Here is a 21,148-nt window from a genome sequence, read left to right on the forward strand (position 1 = left end):
ACCAACTTTTTTTCCCCTCCAAACCCTTCAAAAAAATGCCCATTTTTTACGAATTCTTGTTTCCAAATCGCAATCCAAGCATCAAGGAGCTCCGTACAGACATCACATTGAATTGAATGCAAATATAATGTCACTCTAAAACCTTCCTCATTTGATTTCTTAATCATTTTGTTTCAGTCACGTCAAATGACTTGCACACCGGTACATTTAGCACCCTAGTGTGCGAACTAGTATGAGAGCGTTTGCACCCTGTTTAGCGAACCATTCTAGGACTAAAAACTGTTATATTTTTTCGAATTTAAGTAATTGTTATGGATGATTCAAAGGCTAGCAAAGAGGATATGCATAAAGTTGATATTAAGTTAGACAAACAACAGAATTTTTTTAAAAAAAAAAACTTTTGGTATCCGGCTCTAAGATCGACTAATCCAAGGGAGCCAATCCCACCGTCCATTTGCGGGGGTCCCATTTAAAACGAGAGTTTTTTTTTTTGCTCTGTATGGACTTAGCCCACCGAAATTGGCACCAGGGGGAATCGAACCTAAGACCTTGAGAGGAGCATACTCAAAGGACCCAAACCAACACCACTAGACCAACCCCAAGTGGGTTCAAGCAACATAAAGTTGAAGAACAACATAATGTTGATGCAAAGTCTGCCGACGAACCATCTAAGGTTGATTTTCGCATCGAATTAACGACGGAAAGGAAGTTTGATGATCGAGAAAGGATGATTTTATGGGTTCATGATTTAGCAAGTTAGGATTTTTTTTGGTGTGATTGCAAAGTATGATTATGGGGGGAATGGTAGAAAGACATTTGTTACGATTGGATGTCAAAGAGACGGTATATATAGGAAGTACGTTCACAAGGAACAAAACACAAGATGGAGTTTTAATATGGTTGTCCTTTTAAAGTGAAGAGTTATTTGTTAAGCAGTAGACAGTGGAGTTTTAATGTTGTCAATGAGAAAGACAATCACAAGATGACTCAAATGTTCAAGGTCATAAATATGTTGAGCGACTTCGACTAGATGAGAAGGACATGGTCCGTGAGATGACGGTCAATAAGAAAAATAAACACAACAAAGTAAACAAAAATGAAAGAATATGAGAGAACGAGGGAGAATGTGTAAAAAAAAGGCACATATGATGTCTATTTATAGAAATTAGAATGAATTCTGGTTGACTAGAGCCATGGCACAACCACATACGTGGCCAATCACATTTGACCATGTGTCCTTCACTTTTGAATGCGGTTTGCAGTGTAGTATGCGAACGACGTTTTACAAAATTTTGCCATTTTTTCACACTTACATCCTATGTATCGAAAGGGATATAACTGAAAGCTAAGAGAAGGGATGTAAGATAATTACACTTGAATGAAAGGTAAACGAGCAACAAGCTGCGCTGCTAATCGATCTAATCTTAAACTTGGTTGGTTTATTTAATTTAATTTATTTTTTATTTTTTATTTTTACCACCAGTTTAATCTGGTTCGGGGGTCAGCTCTGACATCAAGTGGTTTCAGCCCCCTCCTAATCGCAGTTGCGGGGATCGAACTGTGGTCCTCCCTATCAAAATCAGTGTCAATTACCATTAAACCAAATAACAATTGAGTGGTTTATTTAATTTAAATAAACAAGTGAGTTTAATCGAATATTTAGCAAGCTGGGTCCAAAGAGTTTAGGAATAGCTTAGCTCATTTACATTATGATTAAAGAAACCCAATTCTTAAATGTAAGAAGATGTCGCGGAACGATTAAAAAAATTGAGATGATATCAATTTCTTTTCTAAAAAACATAAGATGATATTTTAGTTAAAGTGATTATTTAATTCAGAAAAATCTATTTTAAACCTTTAATCGACAATTATAAAAAATGAAGATACGTTTATTGGCAAGAATTAAGATGATGTAGAAAGACATAAAATTACTTCATGTACTACAAATGAATTTCTATTTTATAAATGATATATGGACTAAATTCAGATACCTATATGCGAATATAGTTCATGTAACATATAAAAATTTAAAATTCGCAAACCATAGAGAAATGCTAACTTGGGCACAACCACAAATCAATTTTATTTAGGCACACACACATCATTGAAAAAAAATTTAAAGATAAATAAATTAGTCACATCATCTTATATTATATTAATCAATTCTTTTATCTTTTAATTTTTTTTAACTTATGTATATGTGCCTAAGAAAAATTACTTTAGGCTTGTGCCTAGGTAAGAATAGCTCCAAACCATATCTCTAAACTTAAACCGTAAAAAAACTAAATTTTAATGAACTTTTATTTTTTTATGTAATTTTTTATGAACTTGAACATAGCAAAAATATAGCTTACCAAAAAAATATATAAATATAAATGAGCCGAAAATGCAAAAAATATACACAATGAAATGTTAATGAAAAAATATTATCAAAAATAAAAATAAAAAATGTTAATGAAAAAATATAGGCTTAATTAATAAAATGGTCCCTTAAAGACATTTTTGGTTTCATATTGGTCCCTTAAAGAAAAAAAGGTCTAAATAGGTCCCTTAAAGAAAAAAAAGGCCGAATAGGTCCCTTAAAGACATATCTGTTAATCAGTTTGGTCCTATTTAGACCTCTTTTTAGGGACCAAACTGATTAACGGAGATGTCTTTAAGGGACCTATTCGGACTTTTTTTTCTTTAAGGGACCTATTTGGACCTTTTTTTCTTTAAGGGACCAATCTGAAACCAAAAATGTCTTTAAGGGACCATTTTATTAATTAAGCCAAAAATATAAGTGGATTTTAAAAAATAAATATAAAGTCAAGGGTATATTGGACATTATAGTTAAAAAATTGTGTGAATGGATTGGAGAGTGTAACTAGTACGTAGATGAGGTGTAACTAACAAAAAGCATTGGAATCGCAATGGAAAACCCTAAAAATCTGTAATTGGGATTTATGATTGCGAGGACGTAGCAGCAACAATCAGAAATCCAAATTCCAATTTCAAAACCATCAACAAAGTAGAAACAGAATCACTGTCCCTGCTTTCTCGGTAATCTCTTCATGTTTCCAGCTTTATGCTTTTTCTTGCGTCCTTTTTCCCCCAAAATTCATGACTGCTTATTCCCCTTATGTTACTGCACGCGCAGTTTTTACTTGTCTGTTTCACAACAGTTTCTCAAAATTTGATTGCAACCTCATCAGTTCCTAATAATTGATTTTTGTTTTATTTTTTTTTTAATTAAGTTTTTGTCTGTTTTTATGTTTAGATTAAAAACACTGTTTTAATTACTGTTTATTTGTAGAGTAGCAATTTTGAATTGTTATTATCAGTTTTGGATATTCAGATTTTAATGATAGTTTTATATGTTAATTAACAGGGTTTTTAATTAATATACCATACCATGAAGAGGACAATGCCATGGAGTGATGATGAGAGTGATGACTCATCTGCAGATGAATCATCATCTTTACATTCAGACTCTGAACATGATAGTGAAAATGGAGGGAAAAAATCCAAAGGTATTTGATTTGCAGCCTTTTATAGCTATGCTGTATTTTCTGTTTAAGTGGTGTGGGACATTTAGCAGATTTTGTTGACAGCAATGAATTTGTGTGTGTTGTATGAAGCACTGACACAGACACCAGGCATGACACCGACACTTTGATATTGGTAATAATTTGATGAGTTGGTGTCGTGTCGGTGTTTGGACATCATGCGTTCATTCTGAAGTGGCAGTGCTATAGAGTGTGTGATGCGTGTAAATAGTATTTAGGATGTGCATAGTTCTTAATGTGATTGTGCCCCACAATTAGTGTTTGTGTTGCTGGTCTGTTTAGTAAATATCTCAACGCTAGAATATGAATTGACACTCATCCAACCTATGAAACCATTTTTCTGAATATACTAAATAATATTAAATATTTAAGCACAAGGAGCGCAAGGGAAGACTAAAGAAAATAGTTACCAAGCTATGAAACCTTGGTGTTGCTAGTTCCTTGGGGTCTTGATTTGAATATGTCTGATAAGGGTAAATTGGGCTTCATCTAAGGGTGGATTAGTTCATAACTTGATAAAATGACACTGATGAACCAGTCTAATTATGTAAAGCTTGTTTGTATGAGATTTTGGACCCCTCAATAATTGATTCCAATGTAAGTAAGCCTTGAGCTGCGTTGAAAAAAAAACTATTGGAAATTGTGTTTTCTCATTTGCAGCCTCCAAAATTCTTAAACATGCATACTGGTAGTAATTACCTGAAGATTATTTTGTGGCTGGCATCTAATGCAATAGAATAGAAGTTCTGGCTAAAGCAAAATGATACTTGAGGAATACTGTTATGGAAAAGAAATTGCACAATTTGACGATGCCCCATTGCAGAAGAGATTTCTTGTTTTCATTGTTACTGTTGTATTGTGATCACTGTTTTAGATTTAGTTGTTGGGGATATATACCCATCAGAGTACTTCATTCAGTGCAATGCAAGATGGTTCCTTACCCTGCTATACAGTTGTGGTAGACAGATAATGATATCCTAAATCAGACTATCAGAGTACTTAAAAAATAATTGACTAACTCAAATTTGCAATCAATTATGCTTAATGCAATACTATGTTTTTTGTCTTAACAGAAATTCTTTAGCAACTAGAGTAGAGTTTTCCCAGCAAACAGTGACTTAGAATATTGGGGTTTTTAAACCTCCATTCGCAATATATCATTCTGTCTTTGTTTGACCATATTTTGTGACTTGATTAGTGTTAGTTCATAAAGGTTATTAGCTTCTGAAATCTATATTACGATAGCTTCATACTCATTTTCCTGTAAACTTTGTCGGCTTGAAAATTCTCACTAATGTCATTGCCTTCTGTTGCTTATTTACTAATTTAGTGAGCTTCATGTCTACAGGTAAATCTATAAAGCAGAAAACTGCTCCAATTGACTTTGATGCCCTGAAGCGATACGGGTATAAAGGTGGGCCGTCGGTCTTAAAGGTACCTCCACCCAAAGAAGATGACACAAAGAAAGATTGGTCCTGGTCCAGTGGAAAGGAAAAGCGTGTCAACAAGGAAATTGAAGAAACATATGAAGAGCGAAAGAAAACAAGAGAGGCTCTTTCCCTAGGAGAGCAGCTGCCAACTGTTCTTACAAGGAATGAAAAGAAGAATCTTTCCTTTTCTCAGAAGGAAAAGAAGAAAAGGGATCTTGGTCAAGCAAGCAGGGGGAAAAACTATGTTGAAGAAGAGAAGAGACTGTTGAGGGACAATGGAGTCTATTCTGGTTTTGATACTTGATATGCGAGGCTAGAATCTACTACATCTTGTATAAAGGTACTATCTTGTGTCATTTTGTTGTACTGAAAGGATTTGGTTTAGTTGGAGATGTTTACTATAATATCACCTGTTAAGTCGAAACCATTCTACATGATAAATGACTGAGATTTGATAAAATTATGCCCCCTTTTTTGAATCAGATGAAAAATGACTAGCACAACCAGAAGAAAAATTACTAGAACGTTGTGCAAGGAATTATTTTTCATATTTAAAATTTTTACCCCCTTGAGGTGCTTTAACAATTAACAAGTTATGAGCTATGGAGTGTTGGAATTATTTTATTTTATTAAAACGAGTGTTGGAATTCTAATATTGTAGAATAACAATTACATATGAAATTTATGACACTATATGGAAATAATTATATTAGGGGAGGAACTTTCCCATTTACATTTGTTAAAAAACACATATTTTCAAAATGGGAAATGATGTTTGTACAACAAAAAATTGTTGTCAAATTGTTGTAAGTGTAATTTGTGCATATTTTTTAAATGTGTCAAGTGTATAAAATAAAAAGTAAGAGAGATAGAGATAAACATACACGGTGTCAAATACGTTGTTAATATTATGATGTTCAAATTGTACTTTTGGATGATTCTAATTGAAATTGTAGTTTTGGACAACATAAAATCTATGGTTGTCAAAAAAAATCTATGGTTTTTTTTCTTCTTTCAAACTTGTAGATTCAAAGTCATGGTAGGGGTGATAAAGTTCCTCCCTTATACTAGGGATGCATGTTGTGAGGGAAATTTTCTTATTCATGAAGAACAACGATGAGAATATTTGAAAAGAACCGACAATAAGATAGTTGAGAGAAGAGAGGGCCAAGACCTTGACCACCGGCCACTAACTCAGTTCAGATTCTAGACCTAGAGAAGCTTTTTAAGGAAAATCAGCGGGTGCGAGAGACTTTGGAGGGGGAAGGGAAATTCACTACTAATAGATTTCCACATGGGCCTAATTGCATAAATGGGTTAGATAAGGTCAATTTACTTGTTATTGACTTATTGGGTTGCACATTATTAAGCCTTAGAAAATGTTTCCTTTCAGCCCTACATTTTACTCTCCACCCCCACAAATTACCTAATAATTATTCCCAATTTATCATTTTTTTACAAAATTTTTTCACCATTCATTTCAACTTTTTCGGAAGTCTTATTCACCTATTCACTATTGTGTTTCGGTACACAATTTTTTTTTCCGGTCTGATAATTTTACCAGATAACATTTAACAAGTATTTCAGTTTGTTACATTTTCCAAAATTTCTACCGGAACACTTTCCAGAAGTGTTCCGATTTGTTACATTTTCTATAATTTTTTCTGTCTATACAGGAACACTTTACAAATGTGTTTCGGTTGAAATTTTTATGAGTTTACCGGAACACTTACACTTTGAAAAAGTGTTTCGGTTTGTAATGCGTGCCCAGAAAGAACTTAAAAAGTTTCATTATGTTTTTCGGTTTGGTTTTTTTTCCGCTTAAAACAAGTATGATGAGTTCTCAGACGGGTAGTACAATTCAATCTTATGTAGTACAATTCAATCTTATTATTCACAACTAATGAGAAATTTGCTACACGAGAAGTTGTAGTCGAATGGGCTCTCGAGGTTGGAATTACCAACAATGTCACTCTTAATATTACTAGGCCAGATAGAAAGACTGGAAAAAGAGGAAGTGACAAATTAATTTTGGGTTGTAACAGAGGTGAAAAATATGAAGTTGAAAGCTCAACAACAAATGCTACTAAAAAGTGGATGTCCATTCAAAATTAGAGCAACACCGTCAAAAAAAGGTTCCGGATGGAAAGTTAGTAAAATGTGGATTTCACAACCACAGACTACATGTCCTATATGCAGGTATCCTCGTGTGGGGCGTTCGACTACAGACGAGAAGAAACATGTTGTAGATCTGACAAAGCGTCATGTAGTATCGAGACACATACTTTTATTATTGAAAAGGCAAAATTCAGAGTCTTACTCATATCACCTAAATATATAAGAACATAAGTATTCAACAAAAAGAATAAAGAAATTCTAGAACAGAGATGCAACAATTGTTGAAGTTGTTAGATCATGCGAAATATGTCAGCTGGAGTAGATGAAGAGATGATGACTTAGATGTTTTGAGAAATATATTTTGGGCACATCCACAAATTCAATGAAGTTGTTGAACATGTTTTCGATTGTTTTGATTATGGACAGCATATACAAAACCAACAGATACAGACAACCACTACTTGAAATTGTTGGTGTGGTTGTCTATGTACGTTGTTTTGTATGTGTTGTCCATAATCAAAGCAATCAAAAATATGCTCAACAACTTGACCGAATCTGGGTGTGCCCAAAATATATCTCTCAAAACAGCTGAGTCATTATCTCTTCTTCTAATCCGGCAGACATATTTTGCATGATCTAACAACTTTAACAGATGTTATATCTTTGTTCTAGAACCTCTTTCCCCTTTTTGTTAAATACTTCTGTTCTTATATATTTGGGTCATATGAGTAAAACTCTATGAATTTGCTTTTTAAATTACAAAAGTATCTGTCTTGGTGCTACATGACGCTTTGTCAGATCTACAACATGTTTCTTCTTGTCTGCAGTTAAACACCGCACACGAGGATGACCTTCATATTGGTCAGGTAGTTTGTGGTTATGAAAAATCCACATTTTACTTCAACTTTCAATCCTGGAACATTTTTTTATGCTCTAATTTTGAATGGACAACCACACTTTTTAGTTGCATTTGTTGTTGAACTTTCAACTTCATATTGTTCACCTCTGTCACAACTCAAAATTAACTTGTCACTTCTTTCTCTTTTTCAGTCTTTCTATTTGACCTAATGATATTAATAGTGACATTGTTGGTAATTCCAACCTCTCGATCCCATTTGACTACGTCTCCCCACGTAGCAGTGATATTAATAGTGACATTGTTGGTAATTTCAACCTCTCGATCCCATTTGACTACATCTCCCCACATAGCAAATTTCTCAAATACAGTATTTACCGTGTATGTTTAATTTACCGAAGTTTCTTTATGTATCGCCTCAGCGAGAACTCGTCATGCGGACATAATTGTATGTTTAATGAAGATTCTGCAGTATTTACAGAAGTTTAACTTGTATCGTCTTGGTGAGATCTCATCATGTAGACATAATTGTATGTTTAACCTGAAATTTTCATGTCTACCTGAATAACTTAGTGTAACTCACATCCATCAAAATTTCAGCAAACTCAAAGATAGCATGTGATAAAATCTCGTCTTTGCATCCATTAAAATTTTAGCAAACTCAAAGGTAGAATGGGATAAAACTTGTCAATCAAAATGATTGAAAATACCCAACTGAGAATTTATGAATTATCAAAATTATTATCGGATTTCCTAATTAAGTAATTTCTTGATTATTCAATTAAAAGGTTGTTACTTGCATCTTATTTCTCTTCGAAGTGATGCAATCTTGATGAGTGATAACATAAAATTTCTTTGTATCAAACACAAATACCAAGCCATGGTCAGTCCGACCTTTAGAAGAAGGAAACAACTCACCCTCAGGAGAGATCCAAACCAAATTGAAATAACTAAAATAAAAACAAATCCATAAAATTTCCTACTTCTTTAATTGTTGTAATCTTTGTTTCCCCGATTCAGATAAATTAATCATGTGTCTTGGATTTGCAGTAGTGCATAATTTGAAGTGTTAATCCATCATGCATAAAAGAAAAGTCATCCTAGGAGAAGAAGGATAAATTGAGATATATTGAAAGAGCAGGCAACGACTCCCAATTGAAGCAAATATAAAAATGAAGCAATTTCTAAGTGTTATTAATAACTGGAGGAACTACTTGCATTTTTTTGTTTTATTTCATCTTTTGTAACTTGAGGATTTGGATTACACAGATTTTTACAACAAGTAATCAATTTGCAGGTGTTGTACATTCATCTGTGTAAGCAGCATATGCAGTCTCTGTAGAAGCACACACAATCACTTCACTTTTAATCATCCATCCAGAATCAGGTCTCGTTACCAAATTGCCGGCTAAAGCTGTATTGACGTATAATTTTATTGATCCTGCCCATATGCAAAACTCTCAAGATGGTTTGTAATGAACATTTACACTACTGATGTCCTAATAGGTGTGGATACTGATAAAGACACAAAGATACAACAAAATGAAAGTGTCCCATTAGAATTTTTTTGAACAAGCATCCCATTAGAATTTGAAATTATAATCCAAAACATATCAGCCATGAACACGATTACTCTTTTCAAGTTTCATGTTTCATGTTTCGGAGCAGATGACCAATGTGTTTATCAGATAAATTAAACGAACGTCTTTCAATTCATGATAGCTAAACCCATAAGTCAAACTGATATAAGGATGGTAATCGACTAGTATAAGAACAATGTATCAGATAATGTAAATGAACAATTTAATGAAGCATAATAAAAGTGCCAATAATATTTCTAGTATATGCAAGACATGGCCAATGTGAAGAATAGCATAGATAACTAACCTTTACATTGAAAAGAACACTACCATCAGAAACCTGTTCACCAACTGTAACTTGAAGCCCGTGCACATAGCCAGATGATGGCGCCTTTACAACATGCTAGAGAAAGTGCAAAGGTTATAACTTCCTAAATAGATAAACAAAAACACAGAAGTTTCCAACATTTACTGAGAAACCATACAAACCTCCATCTTCATTGCTTCTAATACTAACACGGGTTGTCCCGCCTCTACTCTTGTCTCGTTCTTCACTAGAACCTTAACCACCAAACCTGCCATGGGTGCCACAATAGCCCCTCGAGGAATGCTAGATGAATCAGATTTTGGTTTATGTTGGGATTCCTCATCATCTGACAACTTGAGGCCTAGTTTCTCTTGGAAATAATGATGAAAGGACCCTTGCCAAATATGAATATGCCTCATTTGCTCCTAAATCCAGAGGGAAGGAAATAAAGAGAATATCAAAAATTTTATATTTGACAATCAAGAAAATATAGCAGCAATTTTGTTTTTACCAAACCAATCTACATACACTCCAAAATCATCTATGCAGAGAAAGGCAAAATACCTTCGAGTATACAGCAAGGTTAACATCGTTGATTACACCATCAGCTTCAACTCTAAAATCAAGATCCTTTACATATGTTGCTTTAACTTCTAAAGCAGGACTTCCATTTTCTTCTGTCTGGAAGTATATAATACGATCTTGAATCAATTTTTAGAGAATTTGGTGCACAATAAAATGTAGAGAAAATTACTATTCCATATGTAAGGCGATACCTCAATCAGGTACCTCCCATCAGGCTGGTAAGTGATAATAAGCTTCAGGACCTTAGAGTTAGCACTATCATACTCATTATCCCACTCAAGTTCTATTGTACGCTTAGCTTGATGATGGACTCTAAAAGGCGGTGAAGCATACCATATAGGGAGTAAGCTGCTGCCACCTGAACATACTGACAGATGTAATTACCTAGAAAGAAAGAAAAAAACTAGAACATTATACAGCAAGAATGAGACAATACCAGGAGGGTTTCTGGCTGATACGAAATGCTCTTTCTCAATGAGACATGCAGCCACAAGGGATGCGCTGCGTATAGCAGCTTCATATGCTTCTTTGGCAGATGCTGAATTTTTAGCATCAACAAAGAGATCTTCTTTGTAATTATCAATAAAATGAGTCTCCACATTGCCATCTTCAAATGCCCAATGATTAGCGAGCTTTAGAAGAAAGTTGACATTGGTTGGTAGACCTGCAACCTGTGCAAGATGTTAGAAATTTACGTATTGTAAAAGATGGAATGCAGCTAGGAATTATAGTTGATTTAAGATTACTTAAATTTCATTCTTCTATGAAAAGTGGTGTGAAATGTCTGATTTTCATACTTATCTAACACTATTCAACCCCACCATGTTGACCCTTGGACCCAAAGATAACAAATACAGGGTCTAACAAAGGGCAAGTTGTATAATCTCAATACCAAAAACAGTAAATTTTCAAATTAAGCCTCAATTACAATCATGATAAAATCACATTTGCTATAGCAAACGCAACACAAATATTAAGTATACCTGAAAGTTTGACAAACTATCCTTCAGTTTGACCAATGCTGCAGAACGATTTTCTCCCCGCACCACAAGCTTAGCAATCATTGGATCATAGTGCATACTAACAGCATCTCCTTCTTTAACTCCAGTGTCCACCCGGACTGCCAAGGTAGTAAATTTTCAGTTACTAAAAAAGGAAAGTCCCACAAATCTAACATGGAGTTTCATGCTCTTCCAACAGTAGAAAGTAGGATAAATTTTCAGATTAACCATAAATTAATTACTAGGTTAACTTTGCACAACTGACCTCCAGATGAGACTGGAATGTGATAATGGTGTAGAACTCCAGCTGCTGGAAGAAACCCTTTTGGAACATTTTCAGCATAGATTCGAGCTTCGAAAGCATGACCTGCTCTCACAGCATAGAATTATAATAATACAGATAAACTTCAAAGTCTAGGCATAAAAGACAGAACTTTACACACGATCTCACAATAGTACAATAAATAATTAACAAGCTCAAAATCATTAACTGATGGCTTATACAACATTCTATATGATCTCATTTTCCGAAAATCCAGTTCTTATTGTGTAATTCTTGGGTAAAATTTAGAGGATGTCATGTCACTAAGATGGCCATCTCCAGCAATTAATCATAAATAGTATTAAGAATTTTTTCTTCATTTTCTTTTATGAAACGGTCAATGTTACTAATTAGTTGTTAAGTTAGTATTTTTTTCCTTCACTGGGGTCTGAACCTGATTCCTCTACTCCTTTACCCTTAACTCGAACCTGTTGAGCTACCCAACCCACCCACCCCCCCCCCCCCCCAAAAAAAAAAAAACTCCTTGAAAAGAATTTAAAAAAATTTAGGAGTAAATATTACTAATACTCGACTTCCAATCACCTCAGTCACGCAGAAAATTTTGTTCTTAAGCTGATGTTTTCTCTACCGTGTCTTAGAAGAAAGTAACCAAATTTAGAGACAGGAGGGGAACGAATATATTAACCCCCACCCCCAAATGAAGAGAGACAGGAAAAACTGAATACCTAATATTGGTATTTGTGATTGACTCAATGGAAGAGGGTCTCCATTGGCAACGTGGATTTGCCATTCAACAAGATCTTGACCAACAATCATCTCTGTGACAGGATGTTCAACCTGTACTAACATGCCCCATGTTATACTTTGGTAAGCCACAATTCTAGGTCAAAATGATGGTAAATATCAATCCAAGCACCTGAAGACGGGTATTCATCTCCATAAAGTAAAACTGGCCAGAGACTGTATCGACTATAAACTCCACTGTCCCAGCATTGTAATAGTTAACTGCCTTCAGCCATCAGAAAAAAACAAGAAATCAATAAATGATATTGATTAGAATGAAGATATTCAAACCACGTGATGTTGTGGGTTAACTAAAACAAAAAGGAAAAGATTAATTATTAGTAATTCTTGTCTTAATGTAAGCACAGTGAAACCCCACATAACCATATCTGATGCTCAACACCAAGCACAAAAATAAACCAGAAAAATTAAAGCCGACCAATGTCATAAAAACTGCAAAGATATGTTAAGGACGAATGCCGAGAACACTCTCTTTTCAACTCTCTCACTAATACTCACTCTTTTATTGGATGAAATTAATGTGTATCCCACCACTTTATGTGGGACCCATTTCCAAAGTGTGGGACCCACATTGATTTTACCCAATAAGAAAGTGAGTGTTAGAGAGAGTGTTCTTAGCACTCCTCTACTGTTAAGATACCAAAACAGAATGAATAACAGAAACCTAAAGTTAGCCCCCAAATGACTGAATGAAACCAAATCAGGAGTAATTACTACAAGAGTGCAGAGCCAAGGCTCTTAAAAGGAAGATAGTCCTCTGTCACACAGTCCAAATCGAAAAGTTCTCCCTCTTCCCCCTAATGCCGCACTAACCTCCTTTCGTCACACTTTTGCAACTTTGCTGACTTATGAAATACTCCATAGGTCCTAAATGATACCAGAGTAACTATTTATAAACTGCTAACTAATCAACTATATAAATAAATTAGTTGAGAGGTAAATAGTAAATACTATGCATGTATTACACATATAAATAAACCTTATTGCTAAGACCCAATATGGAACTTCCTTTTTGAAAATTTTAAGTATAGAATTTTAACATTCTGTGATGTTTTCATCTTAAGCATTGAATACAACTTATCTACAAGTTTTCCATTCTTGGTAGAAGACAACGAACCGACGACTTCAGGTCCTTCAAAGATTAAAGAAGTAATTGCAAGTGCCTGAGAAAATACTGGTTAGCATTTTGAAACCAAAGGACCATACCTTTGCTGCAGAAACAGCAGCTTGACCCAAGTGTGCTCGAAATTCAGCAGAAATGTTTGGCTGCAAATGTGTAATTACAAGTTCACAGCTATAGTAAAACCTTACAAAAACAAATATTTAGGTTGTGGAATGTAAGTCTTACAGCTGGAGCTTCTTCAATTATTTTTTGGTGTCTTCTCTGTACACTGCAATCTCTCTCATTCAAATGTAGAACATTCCCATGCTTATCCCCAAATATCTATGATATCAAACAAAGAAATGTGTTATAACTTATAAGCTCAAGTCCAAGACAAATGGACATTTTTCTATTAATGGTCGCTATTGGAATTCCAATGTTCCCTTTAAGTTCTGAAGAACTGAAAAAAGTCCCAGGACTAAAGATAAAGAATATCCACTATGAGGCACTTTGAATTTTTCAGAAGAAAAGTAAGCAGCCAATGAAGCTTCTAAAAATACGTAGCAGGATGAGTGATAAAATCAATATAATTACTTGGACTTCTATGTGCCTTGGCTTTGTAATATACTTCTCCAGCAAAATTGTGTCGACACCGAAAGAAGCAGCTGCTTCACGTTGTGCTGCAAGGAATGATTCAGCAAATTCATCTGGCGTGTGCACAATCCTCATACCCTACAATATTCACATTGTACGGATTTCAATAGAATGAAACTGTAACCTCATGAGCAACAAAGGTTGTCTTTATTGATCTCTTTGACATCTGTTTTGACTTTCGATAATAAAAGAAATGTGCAATTCTTAGAATAGATTTTCAACTCTCAAACATATAGGAACCTAAAAGTGTAACCCACATTACAATTACGATACTCATTGTGCTATAACCAATAAATGAAGACAGGATGAATCAGGTTCACAGAATCAATAACAACGCCACGAAAGCAGCAACCCAAGATGAGAATGACATAACAATGTGAAAACCTACCATTAATTGGACAAAATGCACAAGGCAACAAAATTTCCAAAATGAGCAAACACTATCATTCAGTACTACGATGAACATCCAGGTAAGAGAGTAAATTGAGTATACAGGAAAGAAAATTAGCACATTCCTGAAACGAAGGATCATAAAAGGGAGTACTAAATTGAAAGGGAATAAATATATGAATGTAGCACCAGGAAACACCTTTCCTCCACCTCCATGAGTTGGCTTTATGAGAATTGGACACCCAATTTGATCAGCCTCCAACTTCATTTTATCAATATCTTGTTCATGTCCATGATATCCAGGCACAAGCGGCACCCCTGCAGCCCCCATTATTCTCTTCGATGCACTGATTAATTCATTCCAAAAACAAATGATCAGCTAATAATGTTTCACACATATACAAACGCCATACACAACACTGACACATAATCACCGTTAATAATTTTAAAATGCGAAAGTGTTCGAATGTAACCACGTGTGTGTCGATATAGGAGACCGACACATGTCGAACACCAACATGTTACAATTACAAGACTTCATAGATGTCATGGAAGAGATAACATATACACAAACTATAAAATTAAATAGGATTAACAATTAGAAAGTGAGTTTACTTCAAAGGGGTTACATAACTTATACAGAGATCAAGTAAGCAACTAACTAATAACTAATTACATCTCTAATAGGACACACTTTCCATCTCAACCGTCAATGCTACATAGCATATCTCTAACTAATACATTGCATTTCCCTTCCAAGTTATCAAAAAAACAAACTCAAACCAAATTAATTTCTATACACTTACAATGTAAAACTTTTTTACACATGCATCCAATCAAATCACATCACAGCGCAACTTTTATAGGTTAGTTCCTAAACTATCTACACAAACACCTACACAGCATAATTTAATTGGATGCATGTCTAAAAAGGCTTTGCACAGTCAGTGTATACAAATTAAATCCAACTCGAAAGAGATAGCTGCAATTATTTTATTTTTTTGGTTTACAATTGAGCTGAGGATCGAACACAGACCTCTAGCATACTGCCAAAACTCCTCACCACTGGACCAAACCTAGTGGCTTTAGCTGCGATTATTTTGAATTCAATTCAGTTACTTACAAACAAATGCATGATAAATCGATAACGATACCTCTTGTCACCCATATCACGAATTGCAGATGCCGGAGGTCCAATGAAAGTAATACCATTATCTTGACAGAGTTGAGCAAAATCAGCACTCTCAGACAGAAAACCATATCCAGGGTGAATAGCCTAAACAATCAATCACACAAATCAATCAATTATCATACAATTAGCAAAGAAAATGAATTGAAGTGAAGAATGTTGATGATTATATATACCTGAGCACCGGAACGCAAAGCAGCATGAAGAATGGAGTTAGAGTTGAGGTAACTGAGACGAGCAGGCGGAGGACCGATTCGAATAGCTTCATCGGAAGATGCGACGTGGAGAGAGTCTTTATCGGCGTCACTGTAAACAGCGACGGTTTGAATTCCGAGTCTCTTTGCAGTTCTAGCGATTCTGCAAGCTATTTCACCTCTGTTAGCTATTAGAATTTTTTGTATGCGTTGTTCTGAGAAGGCACGTGTGGGCACGTGGTAGTAGTTGAAGTGGAAGAGGTTGGTTTTGATCTTGGTGGTAGCATCTCGCCGGAATAATAACAAAGTTGAAGCCATGGTTTGTTATTGCATTGTCATTCATAGAAATGAAGTGAATATATGAATATGAATTTTTTATTATTTTAGACAGTGTTAGTACTGAGTTAGTGTTTTGATCATTGACGCAACTCAACGCAATGTCTTCGTGTTGGTGATAAGTGTCATGTGCTGGAATGTAATATTGTAATCTTTAAATGGATAGGGACGACATTGCCAAATCATGCGAATTTATATATTTAATTTTATACATTTATATATTTAGATGTATATATATAGGGGTTGCTAACTTACTCTCACTTAAAAACATATCAGAGTAAGTTACTGCAAATGTCGTCTATAAAAAAAATCAGTCTCACTCTTCACTTTACAAATAGATTTTATAACAATATAGAGTGTTGATGGTTCGGTTCACATCATAAATCAAATCAAACATTTAATAATGCATTTCAGTTCAAACTTAATTGAACTGTATTAGAAAAAAATCGAACTAAATTGAACTGTCGAAATAATGTTAAAAAACTAAACAAAGTCGAATTTTTAAAATAGGTTGATCTCATGAAACAGATGCATTTGAATTATATGTATGATGTGTTTGAATTCTATAAACAGAAAAAACTCATCGGATATATAGAATTCAAAAGGATGAAATTGCCAAAAGAAAAAACAAATTACAGTAGGGGGTCGGTGGGCATGGGAAAATTTCACATAAAATTTATGGAGGGACAAACCTTGTAATATAAAGGGCCCAAAGGGTTAGCTTAAAATTTTTGGGCCTTAATTTAGAAGATTCATTTGTTGAAAATATCTCTCCCCCCACCTCCTGTGTTTCCATTTTTCCCTTGAATAAAAATTTCGGAACGTATTTTCCAACAAAAATTTACCATGGAAAAAACTTCTGAATGTGTGTTCCAAATTTTTTCCGAATTTAAACTAGAAAAACTACGAAAAACGCGTCCCGAAGTTTTTGTACAGGGGCAAAAATCGAAAAACAGGGGTATAGAAGAAACATCGAGGGTGGGAAGAGAAAAATTCATTTGTTGAAGCAAATAACATTGGACTTTATTTCAGAATGTCCATTTACAATTACATATTAGATTAGAGAGTTTTTTTGTCACCCTACTACCTTCTCGCACGTCCTATTAGTTTCTTATTTTATCTTTTCACTCTTAAGTCACGGACGTGTAAAGGAGGGTGTTTTATTTTTCTCAAATTTCTCATTTTTAGCATGACCCTAACTTTTATATCCCAAAAAATGGGAATTAAATTAAGGGGAGTCAGGTTGAAATTTGGATGTAATCGGCTGCTTTCAACATCTCATAACCATCCAATTAAGATTAGATGGTTTGAATCACATGATAATTATTTTATTTAACTTTAGGAAAATGTTAGACACATGTTAAAGAATAAAAAAATGAAAAATTTATTTTTTTTGGATTAAATGTAAATTTTATTTTAAAAAAGGTGTGTTCAATTTTTCAAAAGTGTAAATATTGACTTTATAATAAAAAATTCTCTATTGAACAATCTCGAATTTATTAACCGCGTGATTGAACCTTTTAAAGTCGGGAAATACTAACTTAGGCATAACTCTAAATCAATTTTATTTAGGCGCACACACATCATTGAGAAAAATTTAAAGATAAATAATTTGTCACATCATCTTTATTTTTTTATTATTTTTATATGTATACTTAAGAATAATTAATTTAGGCTTGCGACTAAGTTCCTCACTTGCCGTATAAAGGAACTGTTGCGACAAGAAGGAAAGTAAGAAGCTGTATGTGATGGATTAGGGAGAGAGAGTACACTACACATGGGGTGGTACCGTGGAAGGAACATAAAACAGTTGTTGGACTAAGAAATGTATGACCCACTTTGTCCTTAGCATTCAAATAATGATCATCATGCTTTAAAATCACAACAACATGATCATGATGTTGATGAGAATGAAAGGATTTTGGATGGCTTTTGTTATCTTCCACGTTTGGGAATTTGGATTGAGACATCATATATTCCTTCACATCTCACTATAGACAACAATGTACACTATGAATGAAGTGTTTTGGCATGACATGTGCATTGTGCCCACTCTACCCCTCTCTCCATCCCTATCTCTAATAATAATCAAACAATATCTATACATTTTGTTATCCAAGTTTGGACTAATGTAAATTGGAGGACCCATGGTTAACCCATTCTTTACGTTTCCAATTTGACAAAAAGAGCATTGTGAATAGTTGTTTCAAAGTTCTTTGATAATAAATAGATTAAGACAAAAGGTAAATACACCACCTAATGTATGTAATATCAATCACAAATTATCGATGCATGCACCACTCCACTGACTGTTTGATAAATATGTGTTATGTTTATTAGATGGAGTTGAAAAAATATAACTATGCTGTTATGTAAAAGTGACAATTTGAATAGTGGAATTAATCTCCAGATTAATATTTATCCTCCGTATACTAAGTTTCCAAAAGTGTTATTTCAAGAATATAATTCACCTTGTGTGCAGATTAGTCATCGTTAATACCGGTGAAAAATATTTAAAGCTACATATGAGATAAGTATTTAGGGTTACATATGATATATTTGACTTAGTTCATAAAACAAATTTATATTTAAAAAAAATTAGGGTTTAGGGGAACGTAGAATCTTCTCTTGGACCCTTGTCTTGTGGACAAGTATTGGCAGGGCAGAAAAATTTGGAGGTCCACTCTCAACAAATGAGAATGGTAATTGCATGCATTTTAGAGCTTATTCATTGTATGATCTATTAAGCTATAAGTATAGTTTGGATAATCGAAAATCTATAGGCCCTAGCCTAATCCGGAACAAAATCACATAAACTCTCTTTGTTCACTTTTTTCGTGGCAACACTTAAGAAATTGTATCAAAATAAACAAGTTTTGTTAAAATATAATGATATAAAATTATTTGTCGGATTTATTTTCCTTTCCTTTGGGTTGTGATAGGTATTTATTTAGAGTGTATGTTATGTACGGGTGGGCTGATGGTCAGGATCTCTACCGAGTCCTTCCCTCGGCCTAAACTTTACACTCTCCGCGCCTTAACGGACCGCTCCGCTCCTCTCATTTTTTGTGGTCGGGACTGGGCGCTACACAATCTATAGCAATTTTTTTTTTTGGGTACAATTTGATAGGATATACTCTATTTAGCAATTTGTTTTAGATACTAACTTAAAAGGAATTTAACACTTATATAGTAAAAAAATATTGTAGATTGTATGCTCATAAGTCGTAACACTAACACCTACTAAATCATACATTTGTTTCAACAAATGAACAAGATTCCAAGTGAGTCATTTTCCCCACGAAAATAATGTGACATTGAAAAACGAAATTCCCACCCTTGAGTCGCAATAGTTAGTGATGATGAGTCATGGGTGACCCATACTATAAAGATGGATCACCGGCCATTGCCTTTAATTTTAGCCACAACACCAACTGTGTCCAATAATATAATACTAACTATTGTATAATAATGAATGAGTAAGAACAACAAGTCACTATCCCTTGCACAGTCCTATTTTCCTATACCATATTTGATTTCCGAGAAAGTCTTTCATTAACACAACTCTAAATAAATATTATTTGGACACACTCACATAAACTAACAAAATTAAATAAAAAATATTTAGTCACATTAATTGATATATTTTAATTTTGTTTTCTTTTAAATTTTTCTTGGTTTTGTATTTGTGCCCAAATATTTTCATTTGGGGTTGTGTCCAACCAAGTGTATGTGTCATCATTTTTCCTCACATAATTTTCAATCCTTATTTTTTAATCATTTATGTTTTTTTTTTATTATTTGATAATAAGTACTAATATATATACTCCAGGGACCGCCCACATTTGTTAATTACGGCTATTTAATTTTTATAAGAGGTTCTGATTTATATATCGAGTCAAGTTGAGTTTGTTTAGTTGATAATATACATTATTATTAGTACTGATACAATATTAAAATTAGTTTATCTATTATGAAATATTGATAAGTGGCTGTGGTTGGATGATATAATTTGATCTATGATCTAAGTCAGCTAATTAATTACTAATAAGAATTGATTTGATGAATATTTGACTGGTATGATTTAAATTTAAAATGATAATTATAATTTGTCAAGAGAATTAAATTAAATAACTATAATGAGAAAGTGGGATGTAAAATTAGTCTAAGGTTGAAAAATCTAAGAAAATAAACACAAGAGGGTTGAATTGTGTTTTTTTTTTTTTTTTTTCTAATTTAAAGAGTTTGAGACTTTAAAGAGATATGCAGCGGATAAAACAAACATAAAGAGAGACGCACAAAATTTATACTGATTTTCCTCACAATTCGATAATACTCCAATCTTCTTGCTCTTTCAAGGGAGTTCACTGTAATCACTAAAGATTACAAATTGGTCAAACACATAAGCAAGAGACTTCTATTGTTGCGTAAAAAAAAAAAGACTTTTATTGTTCATGTTCACTGACAAGAGACTTCCTATACTCAAGCACTAAAACAAGAGATTTCCCTGACTTGAATAATTTAAGATAGATGTGATTGAATACTTGATATGTTGTTCACAAAATTACAAAGCTTACAAGACTATAACACTTAATTCTAAGATACAAAGATTATAAGAATGCAAAATGTTTGCAAAGAATATTTCAGAGGTTCAGAGCTTGATAATTAGTCTTGTGTATGCATTGCAATATTGTGCAGTGCAGTAGTCATTTCTTCAAGATGAGGTTCTCTATTTATAGACAAATGAATATAGACGTTTGAAAATTACCGT

General features: G+C 33.8%; 2 protein-coding genes across 5 annotated transcripts; one reads left to right on the forward strand and one right to left on the reverse strand.

Moving 5' to 3' along the window:
- The first annotated feature begins 2,855 nt into the window (after window positions 1-2,855).
- Window positions 2,856-9,136, forward strand: LOC123910616. 4 transcript variants are annotated; one of them, XM_045961791.1, is made up of 4 exons: window positions 2,856-3,042; window positions 3,324-3,346; window positions 3,385-3,512; window positions 4,897-5,659. In XM_045961791.1, exons 3-4 carry the CDS (start codon window positions 3,395-3,397, stop codon window positions 5,280-5,282), a joined length of 504 nt encoding a protein of 167 aa, XP_045817747.1. In that variant the 5' UTR covers window positions 2,856-3,042; window positions 3,324-3,346; window positions 3,385-3,394; the 3' UTR covers window positions 5,283-5,659. The 4 variants fall into 4 exon arrangements, with proteins under 4 accessions (XP_045817747.1, XP_045817756.1, XP_045817743.1 ...); XM_045961800.1 differs by having other exon boundaries at window positions 3,338-3,346; XM_045961787.1 differs by lacking the exon at window positions 3,324-3,346 and adding an exon at window positions 9,003-9,136 and having other exon boundaries at window positions 2,857-3,042; window positions 3,371-3,512; window positions 4,897-5,318.
- Window positions 9,063-16,556, reverse strand: LOC123910608 (methylcrotonoyl-CoA carboxylase subunit alpha, mitochondrial-like). The gene is made up of 16 exons (XM_045961768.1): window positions 16,024-16,556; window positions 15,813-15,934; window positions 14,858-15,005; window positions 14,209-14,346; window positions 13,861-13,956; window positions 13,719-13,778; window positions 12,625-12,717; window positions 12,434-12,545; window positions 11,691-11,792; window positions 11,408-11,544; window positions 10,861-11,095; window positions 10,616-10,782; window positions 10,404-10,520; window positions 10,022-10,264; window positions 9,840-9,935; window positions 9,063-9,393 (listed from the first exon to the last, which is right to left on the reverse strand). The coding sequence occupies exons 1-16, from the start codon at window positions 16,357-16,359 to the stop codon at window positions 9,385-9,387; spliced, it is 2,211 nt and encodes a 736-aa protein (XP_045817724.1). The 5' UTR covers window positions 16,360-16,556; the 3' UTR covers window positions 9,063-9,384.
- Window positions 16,557-21,148: the final 4,592 nt, after the last annotated feature.

The sequence above is a fragment of the Trifolium pratense genome, linkage group LG1 (genome assembly GCF_020283565.1).
Source record: "Trifolium pratense cultivar HEN17-A07 linkage group LG1, ARS_RC_1.1, whole genome shotgun sequence".
NCBI lineage: Eukaryota > Viridiplantae > Streptophyta > Magnoliopsida > Fabales > Fabaceae > Trifolium > Trifolium pratense.

Bases quoted from the DNA above. Each gene is read 5' to 3' on its own strand.
- LOC123910608 (XM_045961768.1), bottom strand. From the start codon at position 16,359: ATGGCTTCAACTTTGTTATTATTCCGGCGAGATGCTACCACCAAGATC. The intron at 14,347-14,857 runs GTGTTTCCTGGT...TGAATATTGTAG, and splicing joins CTCATGGAGGTGGAGGAAAG to GGTATGAGGATTGTGCACAC. The intron at 11,793-12,433 runs GTATTCAGTTTT...CTGTGAGAGCAG, and splicing joins ATCACAAATACCAATATTAG to GTCATGCTTTCGAAGCTCGA.
- LOC123910616 (XM_045961791.1), top strand. From the start codon at position 3,395: ATGAAGAGGACAATGCCATGGAGTGATGATGAGAGTGATGACTCATCT. The intron at 3,513-4,896 runs GTATTTGATTTG...TCATGTCTACAG, and splicing joins TGGAGGGAAAAAATCCAAAG to GTAAATCTATAAAGCAGAAA.